Here is a 15560-nt window from a genome sequence, read left to right on the forward strand (position 1 = left end):
ATTCATGGTTTAGGAGAATAAAACAATGTCAACAACCAATCTCTGGAGAATCAAAATGTTTTACCTGTGATTCATTTTAGTAATTGTGGAGCTTTCACCCCCACTCAGCTCAGTGTATTTCAGAATGCTCATTGTTGTGACTTAAATGCTCTATGTTCCTACTAAAGCTGTCACTGTCTATGGAGAAGGAGAGGAAAAATACAGCTCAGGAAACATTTTCAAGAATGCCAGACCAGATGAATTTATACATGGATAGATATGTATGGGTTAGTAAAAAAACCTGAGAAACAGATCTGAAATACCTTCTGCATCTTGTACTTGTTCCTTATGACAAGAAAAAATGAAAATCTATCTTCTTTCTTTTGTAAAATGCTTTTCTGTTTTCTATAGAGAGAGCTGGCAGTCCAAGAAGATGAGTCCACTTGGTTGTGACTGGCTTCTGAAGAAATAAAAAAGGAAACACCTGTAAATCACACAATACAAAGGCAGCATGGTGTTATAAAATGGAGAAGGCCTGCCTTAGAAACTCCAACTGAAAATCTAAGTCTAAATAATTCTCCTTCACAGGGATCAGAATAACAAAGTGTAGTCCTGGCTTAAATGTATGTCAGCTGGGTTTGTGTTCAGGTATTTATGGGTTTACAAGACAAATTAATAATATGGCTGTTAGCTTATCAAGTTGTTTTCCTCAGGACATAAAACAGAACATTTCTTAAAGTGCCACCAGAAACATTTTGGGGAAGAAAAGTAATAGATGACATAGCTGGGAAAATAGACCATTTTGAAGTCATGTTTTCTTAACAATGTGATCCTGCCAGAAACTGAATGCCCTATTTGATACAGCCATCATAGTAGTATGCTACATTTCCTGTATTGTATGGGAGCTTTCTCTCTTTTTTAAAAAAATTTTTAAAGCAAAGAATAGACGGTCCACTGCTGCTAAATAGAACATCCAAGCACAGCACTAGCACACTCACACTGAAGCTCCATGGAAGTGATCAGCAGCCCAGTGCCTTACCTGTAGCAGCAGGATTTTACCTGTGGCTGCAGAAGAGTCTCCTCACCTGGCTGGCAGAGGTGCACAGTATCCACCTTGAGCTTATGGAAAAGATTTACAGAAGGAAAACATTTGCAAAGTCAAACCAACAATGCCACACAGGTCACTGCAGATCCAGTCGATCTATAGTCACACATATTTTATTCTGCTTTTACCTAAACATTTAATATGTAATTACTGGATTGAAACTTGGAAGTCGTTTACAGCTTTTATGTTTCAAATTTTGTTTTGTTATTTTTTCTTTTTTTCTAGATTGTAATATTTGTTTCTTCCTGTATAGGAGTGGCACAATTACAGAGGAGCATTAATCCATACATTTATGCACATCTTTTACCCAGAGGAAATTCCAGAGGAAACCATCAAATCCTGCAGAGGTACCATCATTATTGTCTGTATATGGAGAGTGCTGTGGCTACAGCTGCAGAACAGAACAGTTGTTTGTGTGCAGCAGTCAGTGCAACAAGGGCTTTGCTCTCACGGAGCACAATGTCTCATGGATTGCCCAGCTGTTTCCTCTTCTGTAGACACTGTGGTTGCACCAGTCAGAAAAGCTTGGCATTGTTCTCTTTGAAGCACCACAAAACACTCCTGCCTAACTCTGTGGTGCCTTATTCTTCCTCTGGCAGAGTGGCTACAGCAATTCCAAAGGCTGATAACATGCCACACTACGCTACAGAACTGTAGTGTCAACAGTCAATCTTGGGCCAAAGGCAGCACCAAAAACCCATGGAGTAAAATTTCATAATGATCTAACTAGCAGCTTGCGGCCCTTTGCACTTTTGAAGATAACTTCTGTTGTATTTTAAAACATATTCTACAAAATCAAAAAACACAGGACCTGAATGGATGGTTAGAAGCTGTGATCTATCTGTACAGGTTTCTATTCACTTTGATGAAATGGTAAGAGATGAATCTTCCACCTCATAGGATTTACTGTGATGTTACTGCCAAGTACCATAGCTACCTTGTGTATTAAAAAACCTAAAAATGTGTATTTTGTATTTGTTGCAAAATTCACAATTTACTTACTAGGCTGTAACATGGTTGCAATTTATTAAGGATTGAATCTCTGCATTAATTTGGTACAATACCATTCTAGCTCGTGTTAGAGCAAAAAAAGGATAATTGGTATGTAGATGCAAATTAGAGTTTAATACCCCATGCAGCTGTTTACATCTGCTTAATTAAGCAGCAGTGACTTCACATTAGCATTGCTATGAAACCGTAAATACACACCGGAGATAAAGGTATGATCATGTTAACCACCTTCTTCATGTCAAATCAATGCAAGATGGGTACTTTTTGTTTCAGTCTTGTGTTTTAATGGTAAAGAAAAAAGTCTTCACGTTTAAAGAGGATCTTCGGGTTCAATATATTGGTTTTGGTACAAGTACTAAGATTTTATAAAAAGACTGTGCTCATGTAGACAGGCAGCTGAAGCAGAACAGTATATGATGAGCTCTAATGGAAACTCCTAACAAATATAATTGGAAGTCAGTGGGTAATTTTGCTTTTGGAGCCTTTACAGGAGTATCACAGTCCTTTTGTACAGTAATAGAATGTAAGTAAATACCTATCTGGAAAAATGCAGTGCTGTTTTAACACTGATGAAGTTCTAACACTTGGACTATGTGGCATAAGCTCTTTGTTTCATGCATCTACCAGCAGTTCTGGCACAGGGCTGCTTGTTTTCCTCTTTGACTAAGGACCCCTGAAGTTCCACAGATGTAGCCAAGCTGGTATTTTGAGAGGTATGTACAATCAGAACAGGCCTTGGATTAACACAACACATCAGTAGAACACAAAAACTGCTCTTCGGTCAGGACTATCAGAACTAACTGTCAACCATCAGCATAAGAACACAACCTCAGTTGGTGCCATTTTTAATGATTAGAAATAATACATTGTAAAACAAAAAGTGAAAAAATTCCAGCGTGATACTTATAAACAAAGAACAAATAGAAAACAAAAAAACTTTCGGTTTTGCCTGATTTATAGTATTTATCATACAACAGATCATTAGTCTGAGGTAATACCAGTATTAACTTTTTAGTCCTTCAAGGACTGCTCAAAAATTAATAACAATGATAGCAATGCATGTTATGTTAAAAGTGAGACTTGATTATTAAATCAAGTAAACTCCTTACCCTTTTAGTTAGGGATCTGTGGCTGCAAGTATAAAACTGGAAGTAAGTCTACACAGTAGGAACTCAGAACATCAGAGTCCTGTGTGGTGTGTCAGTAAGAGTAAGCTGAGTATGTAAAAATCAGACATTTCAATACAGTAAAGACTTTGTTCCAGAATAGCCCTTAAGAAATTTAGAATACTGTTATTTTGCATAAAATAGCCAAAAAAACCCAACTAATTCAGAAGTCCAAATTTGGCATGAGGTAAAACCATGTGCATTTATTTCTTCTGCATTTTAGATTTAGTAAGCATAAAATTAAGTATGTTGACTGTAATGAATTCAGTCATACAAGTGCAAGTCTTCAGCTAGAACGTATTTTATGGCAGTTTATTTAAAAAATGTACCAGTAAATCATAAAAGAGGGATCATGTCCATTTAACGTTTATTGAAGTATACAGGAGGTTTTCTTTAGAATCAAATGAGCATGAATATATGGCCAAACGCAAAATCTATCAAATTCAGTGAAAATTTTCTGACTTTAAATAGTAGCTGTAAGAATGACCAATATATATTCTTTGTTACAACCGCCCTCACTCTACAAGTAAAAAAAAAATAATAAACATTCAGTAAACATTCTTTCCTAAGGTAGTTTCCCTTATATATCAGTGATTTATCCATTTTTTTGTATACATAACTTTTTAAACATACCAATCAGTGGTTCTCACAATTGAAAAATAAAAGCACAAAAAAGTTTACACTCTTGTACAGGTAAATAAAAGATCATTTTTAATTAAACTGTATATCCTTAAGGGCATAGTATAGTTTCAATTTCATTACCTATTACATAATTAACTTCTTACATACAAATATTGACATATTTGGCTTGTGCTTCAAAGCCGTTGTGTCTACAAAGTCCATGTCAATGCAACTCATGACTTGAAATCAGTGGGGACATCTTTACTGCTGCTGGGTTTAACCTGGTCGTGCAACATGGTCTCTTCTGAGCTTGTTGTGGCACTGCATTTTTCTGGAGACTCATCAGTGTCTGGATCCAATCCTTCAGGACAGGGAAGTTTTAGAAGTTCTTCCCGCAGCTGAGCTGTGTGACGCTGGATATACAAAAAAAAGTCAGTGTGGAAGGCCACAGTTAAAACAATACTTTTCACAAGGTTAGACACTATAAGACAAAAAGGGGAGTAGGTAGAAAAGGTTTAAATGTACTATTTCAATGTCTGGATCAACTTCTCCCCTATACTTAAGGACTGGTACTTTCGTTTTAGTGACAGAATAATTAGCAAGAGCTGCTAGGGACAAATTAAAGGTGGTGAACAGGACTGCAGCCAACAAGTGCATCACTATAAAGGCTACTCTATTGGTCTTGCAGCTGAGTCATATCTGTGTTTGGGGGTCACAGCAGAAACCGGCTTGAACTTGGTAGGTCATACAGTCAAATCAAATTTATAAAGAATTCATGATGAGACCTGTCACAGAGACAGATATGCAGAGATTTGTATACTGATCACAGTAACTTCATTTTGAAGACCAGTCACACTGAAAGAATGGAAGTCTGGCAATAGAAAAAAGAAGCCTTTTTAAACTTGGGGTTTGCACCTCAGAGGAAATAAACCCTCAAATATTAAAAACAATATAGCCCTGTTGTCTGTGTAGTCACAAAATACACAAATGGTAATACCTGGGCAGAAAATACTTATAATGGTTAGAACAATTCAAGTTAACACAGGATAAATCTGATTGTAGCTGACCACAGTTTATTATTTATTTATATATATATTATCTTTATTATTATGTAAACTGCTTGTCTACTCTAAAAGCTTGTTTTCTGACAAGGAATTGGTTGTAATACAACTTTATCACTAACCCCCACCTACTCTCAGTGTGACCAGAAAAAACTATTATCACAGAATATTCTGAGTTGGAAGGGACCCACAAGGATCAAGTCCAACTCTGAAGTGAATGGCCCATAGGGGATCAAACCCACAACTTTGGTGTTATACCAGCACCATGCTCCAACCAACTGATCTCAGGGTCACTGTATCCTATACAAATATTCATGGAAAAATAGGCAGGACAGGTGCTAGAGGAAGTAGTAAAAATACCAAGAAAGTGGAATGCACACACATTGCATCTCTTGACAACTGGGAAACTTAGATTTGTTATAAACATCTCACCTTCAGAGCTGCTGCATGATGGGACATAGTCCTGCCTACCCGTTTGTCACTGCTGTACTGCTGTATGTCTGCTATCCACTCCTCACACTGAGCCATGATCTCCACTCTTTTCAAGTAGAAGTGTTTGTGGATGACCTGCAAGAAAACATTCCCAATGTAACATGGATGGAAGAACCATATATTTTAACAATACCAAATCTGCAAGACCTCTGTGTGTCTAACTGAATATAAAGGAAAAAAAAAAAAAAAAAGATCATTTAGAATTGAACCAGGCTGGAGATAAAACTGGAATTTCTGTCCTCAGAGATTTCCAAAATCCAACTGGAAAAAGCCCTGAGGAATCTGTTCTGAATTCAGCTGATGCTGTCTTGGGGAGTTTGTAGGTCTGGGTATCTCCTTCAGTCTGTATGAATCCACTGTTTGTGTGCAGCCTGCCATTTCAGCAGTCACTTGTGTTCCCTGTGTGCAGGGTAAACCAGTGCCAGAAAAACACTGAGCAGAAGCAAAAGGGAGAGCAGAGTGCTGCTCACATTCTGCAGTTCAAAGCTGGATGTACTATGTAGGCACAAAGTTCGCACAGGAGCAGAGCTACACAGAGACAGTGCTGAGGCTTTCAGTGTTTCTTTCCCTGCCCTGTTTTGCTAGAGAAGCATAGAGCACACAGAAGCACCACGTCCTCCCCGTCACTGACGTTTTCTGTTTCTGCCCGAACAGAAAACAGACGAGCAGAAACACTGCTGGCAGTATGAGCGCAGAAACATTACGAGCTTCTGCAGAGAGAAGGATCACAGCAGCTGCTTCCAAGGAGATGCAACCACTTTGCTCTAGGCAGAGGCAGCACGTTTGGGGACACTGGAATTCTCAGGCCATGGTAGTTGAGCTGCCCAGTTTGGATGGGAGCCAGTATTTGATTGAAGAGTAATTTTGGTATTGAAGTACATATTTGAGTTTAAAAAATCCAACCAGTCAACACCCATACAAAGTTGTGAAAGTCTACTTGGTGTTGGCTTTGTCTTAAACACTTTTCTGAAACTGAACAGTGAAGGCAACTATAAAACCAAAGAAATTTTATTGAGCACTGAGAGTTCTTGGCCATATTGCAACATAATGGAAAAAATAATTTTTCCCTCTGGAGGTTAGAGAAAATAGCTATCTGTCTAAAGAGAAACTGCATATTGAAAGCGTAATTGACTTCAATTCTGGATACATTTCTTAAATCCATAATGGAGCTTGGAAAAACTCCCAAAGACTGGCAGTTTAGATCTCCTGAGCCTACCCATCATTTAAAATACTGAAGAAAAGACTTGGAATTTTGAAGACAACAGATCTCAGGATCTACATTCTTAGACCTCAGTCTTCAGCATGAGTTTGCATTTGTGTTACTGAACTGATCATAACTGTTAAGGTTTCTAAGATAACCGTACAAAAAACCCCAGAGGTCTGAACAAAAAGGGAATCTCCCAAAGAAGTGCTCAGATAATCCAAGAGATGCATTTCCATTTGGATGGGGCCATGGATGGACTCTAGCATTGTTCCAAAGCTGCCCTTTTCATACCAGCAGTGTGAGAGCTGCACTGCAGAATAAGCACACAATTACTGAGACTCTTAAAGAAAAGTGCAGCAACAATAACTGGGCTTCAGTTACCAAATAGTGTAAGACTGCATATCCTTCACTTCTGTACATGTGAGAAGAAACATGGAGCATTATTGTCAGGGAGCACACTGCTTTCTTATAAATTCAATTAATTTAATCTTACTGTGATTTGAGAATGCCTTTTGCCAAAGTGAACCATTACATCAGCTAGAAGAAAAAGACCTATTAGCAGAAGTTATTGAATTATGTGTCTAGATATTATCTTTATCATGCATGGTCTTCTACTTATTGAGTAGAACATTTAAGAGGCAATTCTGAATGACCACCAGGTTTTATTTCATTAATTCAACATCCCTACATACACTGCACATCCTTTTTTACCTGCATGTGGATAAAAATATCCTTTTTATTCCACAAGACACAGTAATTTTAATGAAAAAAGGTTTTGCATTCCAAAGGATTTTTTTTACAATATCAAGAAGGGATGGAAGATCAGCATCTCAGATGCCACACCCAGCAATGTGCATAATCCTAAAATAATTAGGCTCTTTCAAGATTTTATTATGCAGACAATGGAAAGCATAGGTGATACTGCCAGATGGTTCCATGCTTCAACACTGGCAACAGCTGTAGTAGTTCAGAGCAAAATGTGTTTTTCTGGAAATATTCGCTGGTAATACTGTGAGATGACTCATGTTTGACCAAACATTTTGTACTACTATTCATACAGATTCTCTTAGTGTTTCTTCAGCTCTTTTTTCCTTGAACACTTTGCTGTATATGTTTAAGCCCCTGATATCTAACTCATCTGCTTTGGGAAAGGCATTGGACTACAGACACTGAGAAGTCCCTAAGAACTAAATTCTTTTAAGATGCTACAGGTGAGCTTTAGTCTATTTTCAGGAATGTAAACAAATTAAGCAATTTGATTTATTACAATAATTTTTTTAAGACTGCATGAATGCATGAAGGTTAGCATTGCTTTTAGCAGCATCAAGACAGTTGTTTTCAAAGGCACAGGTTTCTAGTACAGACGCTTTGTGGAATTTCTTTTACGGTATTTTTCCAATTTGCATTATTTTGGTGTATCCGAAGTGTTTCTTAGTATTTGCTTCAAATTCATGATCCTTGAGAAAATAAGGCCTGTTACTCATGCAGAGTATGGAGCATGGAGTGCCCCTTTGTAGGGCTGACCAACAGGTGTTACAGACCATGTAAATGGTCCTGCTCAGTAGTAAGAGTGAGCTGATTGAACCATGTTTTATCCAACTGTGCACCAAGATCCTGCTCAGGTCAGTCCCACTTTGCCTGCATTCCACTTTGCCTGCATTTCTCTTTCCCAGAAAAGAATCTGTGAAGTTTGGTGTGTCCTTGTTCAATTCAGACTCTTGAGTCAGTTGCCACAGGTTAAAACAGACATCTCATGCATGACCTTACCAAATATTTGCATTATTCTTAATGCTCAAAAAAGAGAAATACTGCCTTTCACAAAACCTACCTCCTTAAAACATGGTGATGGATTTCTCATTTGTTCAAGCATTGCCCACTTGACTGTTGCCTGTCGGATATTTCCATCATATTCCCTGGAACTCTGGGTACCACTCGGAGTACCTCGCGATCGTTCGTAACCTGGTTCATTGAAGTATGGTTCTGCCACCAGTATTAGGGACTGGACAGACACTAACACCTGTTAAGAGAAGAAACCAAATATTAAAATTGTGCTGCCAAAGTATTCTTACAAATATACACAGCTCTGCTCACCTTACAAGCAAAACCATTTCTGTGGCAAAGTACTTCCATTTGTGATACAGGCTATGTGCAAGCAGGGAACATCCATGCTTTCAAACCTAAATTGTCACTACACACAAAATCCATTGAGTCCTGTGGCTGTGTGTTTAGCTCAAACACTGAGAAAATGACAAATGTAACTTAAAACCCTACAAAACATACATATATAAGTAAAAGAAAGGATTTAAAAGAAGAGATGTCTGATTGTGCCCCTTTGTGAAAGAAAGTGTATTTGTCAAGTTCTCAATCAACAATTTTGATTTTTTCCCCTATGGCTTACTAATTCTTCTAATTCTGAACTAGATGGGAAAAAAAAAAACCCAAAGGAGGTAAAATGCCACATGAACCACTGAAATTAATCCTGATCTACATTGTCCCCCATTGTTCTTTCAAATGAATGTTCTTAGCCCTTTAGTTTCAGATTTTACAGACAATATTGTGTCATATGCCTATAGAACAAAATCTCAGTATTTTTCTTAAGATAAAGGAAAAAATGTTTTCAATACTATATGAACAAAGCACCAACTATTCAGTAATTAGGAAATAACAATTTTCCTCCTTTGTATTTTACTATCCAGAACATGTGTGAATATGTATGCTTACATATGTGAAAATGTGAAATTGAAATGTAAAAATTTATGCTTACATAAATTCAAGGCATTTAACTATATACTCAGCCATTCCTAATAAAACCCAAAGAATTAAACAGATACATAAAGCTCTTAGGTATCCAAATGTAGAAGTACTGCATATTCATGATTTGAAGGCTTGCTAGTTTTTCCAGTATTGAAAAGTTTATCCCTGTCCATTTGTTTTTTTTACTAAATGAAGGGCAAGTTTTTCTTATGTACTTAGGACCAAGTCCACCAGCAACAATTTTAGGGATTACAGTTCTGTGACACAAACTTCCAGAACTGTAAAGAATTCAACTAAGATTATTTGAACACTTATATTTCCTCATTTAGTGAAAAGCTGATGATATGTTACAGACCTAGGACTGGCATTTCCAGCACTGGGCATACTTAAGGTGCAGATACCCACATGCCAGGGCAGCTGTTTCTGGAACTGACTCTCCTCCCAGTCTAGGTACAACTTAAAGCTTTAAAACATCCCCTAATTTGTGAATTTGGATATGGAAAACAAGAGTCCTTTTTCTTGGTGGATGCAGCATATACAGCTCACATCAGACAGATGCCATGTCAGCAGCAATCCAAACTCTGACTCTTTTGCAGGCAGTGCCCTGACATCCACAGCTGTGCACTCTGCTCAAGTGTGGCATTCTCCTGGAGTTTCTCCTGTAGCAAAGCCAGCACAGAAGCGTTCCATCTTCCCATCTGCTCTGTGGTGGTTCCTCAGTCCACAGACACAATGCCAGACCAGTAACTCCTATCAAAGCAGCAGTCCAAGAGCCAGCTGAATGACACAGGTTACCCTCAGTCCCACCAGCACCTCACAGGAACACACCCTCACTCCTTTAGGTGCCGTGGCACTTCGCCCTTGTGTAGTGGCTGTGCTTTCATTACAGCACAGATGGGCAGTCTAGGGCAGCCAAGTCTTTATCCTGATGGATTGGCCATGTAGCTGTGCAGTGGGAGAAATGAACCAGCCTCCCTTGTTGGGCTGAGAAGGAAAATTAACCAGGTTTTTCTGTTTCTCAGGCAGATGCTCCAGGTAGCTGCTGGTACTATGTGCACCATCACCACAGTCTCCTGTACCCTGCCCTGCACTCAACTAGAAGCAGCCATAGTTATTTAGTGTTAAACCTTAAAATGTAGGTAAATGCATTAAACCATACAGAATGTGCCTCACAAATCAGGTTTCATCATGCAAATGGCCACATAGATACTAAAAAAAGGCAGAATAGTAATGCAGATGTGCTAAGTCATGGTAGAGTGACTTCAGTGCCAAGGCTTTGGGTATGAAAGGTGATCTCTGTGGCTTTTACATGTCTCTGGAAGAACAGGCTTTTGCTTTTTAAAAATTTTGTATTTTATATATTTTTTATAAGTAGCTATGGTAGAGAAATTTGACACTGCAGCATTTTACTTTCTGGGCCTCAATAAGCAGTTGATACTTTGAATTATAATTGCAATGAATGGGAAACTCTAACTCTATACTTTAAACTCTAACTCTATCCAGTTTCGCCGGGTAATAAAAATTAATTTCTAAAGTATTTTGGGTGGTCTGACAATAGTTCAATCTCTGAGCCAGAAAAAACATGTAGCGCTTAATTCTTTCCAAGCAATTTATTTAGTCCTACAGCTGTTTTCTATTTAATAGTTGTAAAGTGTTTTTCTCCCAATATGGTAGGGATGGGACTTTTTCCAACAGTTTTCTTACTATTCTCAGAATGAAACACTGAAACTAAGTTTTAAATTATAAACTTCTATGCTGCATGTGATTTCTAACTATCAAATCTAACATTTTAATGTAAGAAAAAGGTTTTTAGAGAAAATAAGACTTCCTAAATACTTGTACCTTTCTACACTGATTTTACACATGAAGTCCAAAATTGCAGTTCATCTCTTAATTAAGAATTTGAATCTTGGGAGACTTGCACTCATTAAGGAAGTGTTGGATACCTATTCCAACGTGATCCTCCCTCTTGCTGATCTTGAAGCTGAGTGGGAGATTTGCCAGGAAGTTCCCTTGATTGTTCTGCCTTTCAAAGATGAGAGCTAATGGCTTTGCAGTGATACCAGCTGGCTCCCTTGGCTCCCCCCTGGATTCATGGAGTTTGGTTCCATGAACATGTGGGTACAAGCAGCTTCAATACTGTTTCCTCTACTGTGGGTAGTTCCTCATTCTCACAAACCTCCCTAATTAGGGTTCAGGGACAAGGAAAAGCAAGCCTTACCCCTAAGAGTGAGGTAGAGATGACCTCTGCCTTTTTCATGCCCTTGCCAATAGGTTTCCTTCCCCACTAGGCAGCTGGAAAGCCTAAGGAAAATGTGCTCTTTTGCTGCCAGCATACTTATGAAAAGCTCTTCGTGTTCGTCTTTATAACCCTCATCATTTTCAGTGCCGTCTGATTTTTAGTTTCCCTAATTTCTCTCCTGAATGTTTGGTCAATATCCTTTTATCTCACACAAGTAGCCACCCTCTCCTTCTACCTTTTCTTGCTTCTTTTTGCAGCTGAGCTTAGGTAAGAGTTCTTGTTTACTCATGCTGGCCCCCTGCCTCACTTGCCTGACTTTGACACACTGGAATAGACCATTCTTGAGATTTCTTCAGATTTATCAGAAGACTGATAAATCTGCTCTCCAAGGCCAAATCCTGAACAAGCTGAAATCTGTTCTGCTGAAGGCAGTAATTCTATTACGCTGAAGCTGTGCAATCTTCTAGGATTTGGAACAGAAATTGTACCTTGTGCTACATAATAATTACTCCAAACTCAGAATAAATTCAGTAACTGCCATAGGAAAGAAGCCATTGCAGGCTTTACTTTTACTTAATGTCTTTGCTTGTGAGTCAGGGCATGACTGCGAAATAAAACTGAAATTATAAGGGCTGCATGCCCTAATAAATTCTGCTCTAATGTAACACTAATTGTTATTGAACACAGCATAGCTGCACTTCCATTCCCTTCATCTTTATTCCTCTACTCAGCTCACCTGCACGCTTAGGAGGAGGAGGAAGGCTACAGTCTGCACTAGTGTACTTCACTTTCTCAAATAAACTATTTGAAATCATCTGAGCAGAGCTGGTACAGGAATAAGCTGCACACATGAACAGCTGCTGTTCAAGACCAGACCAACAGAAACACTCATTAGAAAGAACATTTTGAAGAACCTCTCTTCTCAGCAGTGTTCCTTTCCTAGAGTTCCAAGAACTTTTTTTTGACTTTTGTCTTACTTATGCTTATTTGAAGAAGATTAGTCTGGTTTAAATGTTCTAGAAAAGGAATCAATCATTAGGACCAAGAGAAAACTTAATCCTAAATAACATTTGAAGAGAAAGAAGAAATTGCTCACCTGCAAAAAACTTGATGTTTGGGGATTCCATTTCTCTTCTGGCCTCCCATGCCATGTGTTAAGTATGCTTAAGCACACCTGAAAAAGTGACATTGTTAATACCACAGACAAACATTATGACAAAATTGTTCTGCATGGACAGAACAGAATGTTGACATTACATTAAATTTTTTGACAAACTTTTTTACAACAGCATTCTAAAAACCACCTTGTAGAAGGTGGTTTCTGTCACACAGACTATTGAGAAATTGGAATTATTCCTTAACTTTTGTGACTGATCTGAACTTCAGGAAAGTTTATGGTGTTCTTTAATCTTATTGTGAAATGGAACACTCCAAGACAGGGAAAACAAAGAGACAAAACGAACAGAAGGAATTTAGAGGCAAGTATTTTCCAAGACTTAAAACTAGACAAAGAAAATTGGAGATAAAGTCTCCACTAGGAATTATATTCTGTGTCCACATTAATAGAAAGTGAATGGAGAAGAAGAGACAAGGCACTCAGCAAACATTCAGCTGCAGCTGATATGAAGCATACTTTGTCTATGGAAAGGGTATTTCAGCTAGCCAAAACATCTGACTGGTTCATTTAGCAGAAAATGTTGAAAAAGAACATTTTTCTCAGTCAAAAGTACTTGCTTTTTTGGTCCAATCCGACTCATAAAGGCTGGATCTACAAAATCTGCATGACTATTTAGAAAGGAGGTAATTCCCACTTGAAACTGGCAAATCCCTCTTCATTTTGGTCTGAAGACCAGTATTAACCAAAGAGCTTCCTCCTGTACATTGGGAGTGGCTGATCCGTAATTCCATCACAAAAGGAAAAAATTCATCTGTTTCACTTCCTTTTTACATCTAACACAGGATCCCAGCTGACCTACCTTGCCATCATTGTAGAGGTTTGGATTAAATCTCACGCTGTGGCCTCCAGTTGTTTCCAGATTCACAAGTGGAGGGGAATTCGGATAGTCTTGTGGGAAATACACATCAAATTCAAAGCAACCATTGGCGTATGGGGTGTCTGCAGGACCAGTAATGAGAACCTACCAGCATTAAAAAGAGAGAAAAAAGAACATTTAAAATCCCCACCCTTGTATCTATCACACAGTTGAGATTTTCTAAGTTATACAAAGCATTTTATTTCCACCTGCTGTGCAGCAGGAATTATTATTAGACCTCATAATCACACACAGGCTGTCAGTCTGTTCATTCTAACACTGGGTAAGCAAAGCCCTCTGCAAACACTCCTTTCTCCAGATTACAAATGGAAAGCAAGACAGAAGGAGCTGAAAACTCTTTCCTGTTGGTTGCTATTAACAGAATGATTTTTTTCAAAATACAGGTCCAGAGGCACTCAGTGTACTTCTCCATACCGACTGCCTGCAACTTCAATGGTCATATGCAAAGATATGTTTGGACCATAATGGAGCAACAGCACTAAACTTTTCCCTTTGGAATAGCTGAAAAAGAATGAATCCTGTTCTGTGAAGACTCCTTGGCCAACAGAGCGCTCCTGGGGCAGATGTGCTCTCCCTGCCAAGCTGCTGAGAAATCAGACTCAGATACCATCACTTACATTAATGCCCGAACAGCAATTAAAGCGGATGTGAAATATTTCTGGTTTTAACTAGGTTTTTCCTGAGGTGCTCAGGCACCTTCCTGAGCACTTCTATGCCAAGCTGAAGAGAGAACTAAACCCAGCTTTGCTTCCTTACCTTCATTATGTCGAGCCGCTCCTCATCACAGCGCACGAAGACGCTGGACGAAGACGAGAGCGGCAGTGAGGTTGAGAGAGTCACGGCTTCCTGAGCCAGCCGTCGGGCCCTGGCAGCGCTGTTGGCGTCGCTCGCGTTTTTAACCTGAGACATGTAGTGGTAATTTACTTTAAAAACCAGTTTGCCGTCATCGTCTTCGGAAACCATTTCAAATGTATCTAGAAGAGAAAAAAATTTCAATGCGTCAGGGAAGGAGGGATGTTTGTCATGGATTAGTCTTGGGTAAAGATTATGAGCATTAAAATCAGGAGAGCTTAATTTGCATCACAGAAATGCAAAAAAAAAAAAGTGTTTTCTGAGTTAACAGCGATCATAGAAACTGAAGCATTGCTGGGCTGAAACAATTTCTGCAGCTAATTTACAAACTCTCATATGTAACTTGTCAAATAAACACCACTCCCAGTTTGGAAAGCTACCAGCTATTCCCGACCAGGAATATGATGATACTTACAAATACATAACAAAGCTAATAATGGAACCTGTGTGAAACCAAGTGCCAGTGGTATTTACTTGTGGGCTGGTGGCAATGTTATTGAAGAACCATGAAAAACTACAGTGGAGTTGGTTTTCTTTAATCACTTGCTACACAAAATGTGCAGCACAGCTGCCAGAAGGAAAAGCTCCCACTTCCTACAAACCTTCCTAACTCCTGCTCTTGGCATACACTCCACAAACATTTGTGAGGAAAACCTCTTAGAAATACAACAGCAAAGAAATGTGACTGCAAATGCTGTCATTGCAACTAAACAAATACTCAGTGAACATGTTTTTGCAATAGTTTTATAGCTCTTTTTTGGATAAGATTAGTTCTTTATGAAATTTTTTGGTAATACATTCCTTTTATGGCCAAAGTAAGGACCGATTCCCATTATATTTTCCAAATGCAATATATTGCACTTCTTGAAAAGACACAATTAACTTTATTGCAGTTTCATTTAAAAACACATTTTGGTTTGAATTAATTTCTATTAAAAAATAACAGCTGTGAGCTTTATATATAAATAAATATATATTAAAAAAAAGCTCATACATGAGCTTTAAAATAATCAAACATT

At 38.4% G+C, this 15560-nt stretch overlaps 1 protein-coding gene across 6 annotated transcripts in view; it reads right to left on the reverse strand.

Annotated features, from left to right (window-relative positions):
* Positions 1-2924: 2924 nt before the first annotated feature.
* Positions 2925-15560, reverse strand: part of BIRC6 (baculoviral IAP repeat containing 6) — a 173445-nt gene continuing 160809 nt past the window's right edge. For all 6 annotated transcript variants that reach the window (XM_053972189.1, XM_053972187.1, XM_053972191.1 and 3 more), the window contains exons 69-74: positions 14446-14663; positions 13612-13773; positions 12732-12809; positions 8468-8656; positions 5376-5510; positions 2925-4295 (exon numbers count right to left, since the gene is read on the reverse strand). In XM_053972189.1, the coding sequence (XP_053828164.1) occupies positions 4116-4295; positions 5376-5510; positions 8468-8656; positions 12732-12809; positions 13612-13773; positions 14446-14663 (962 nt within the window). In that variant the 3' untranslated portion in view covers positions 2925-4115. The remainder of the gene's footprint in view (positions 4296-5375; positions 5511-8467; positions 8657-12731; positions 12810-13611; positions 13774-14445; positions 14664-15560) is intronic.

This window comes from Vidua macroura, chromosome 3 (genome assembly GCF_024509145.1).
Source record: "Vidua macroura isolate BioBank_ID:100142 chromosome 3, ASM2450914v1, whole genome shotgun sequence".
Taxonomy (NCBI): Eukaryota; Metazoa; Chordata; class Aves; order Passeriformes; family Viduidae; genus Vidua; species Vidua macroura.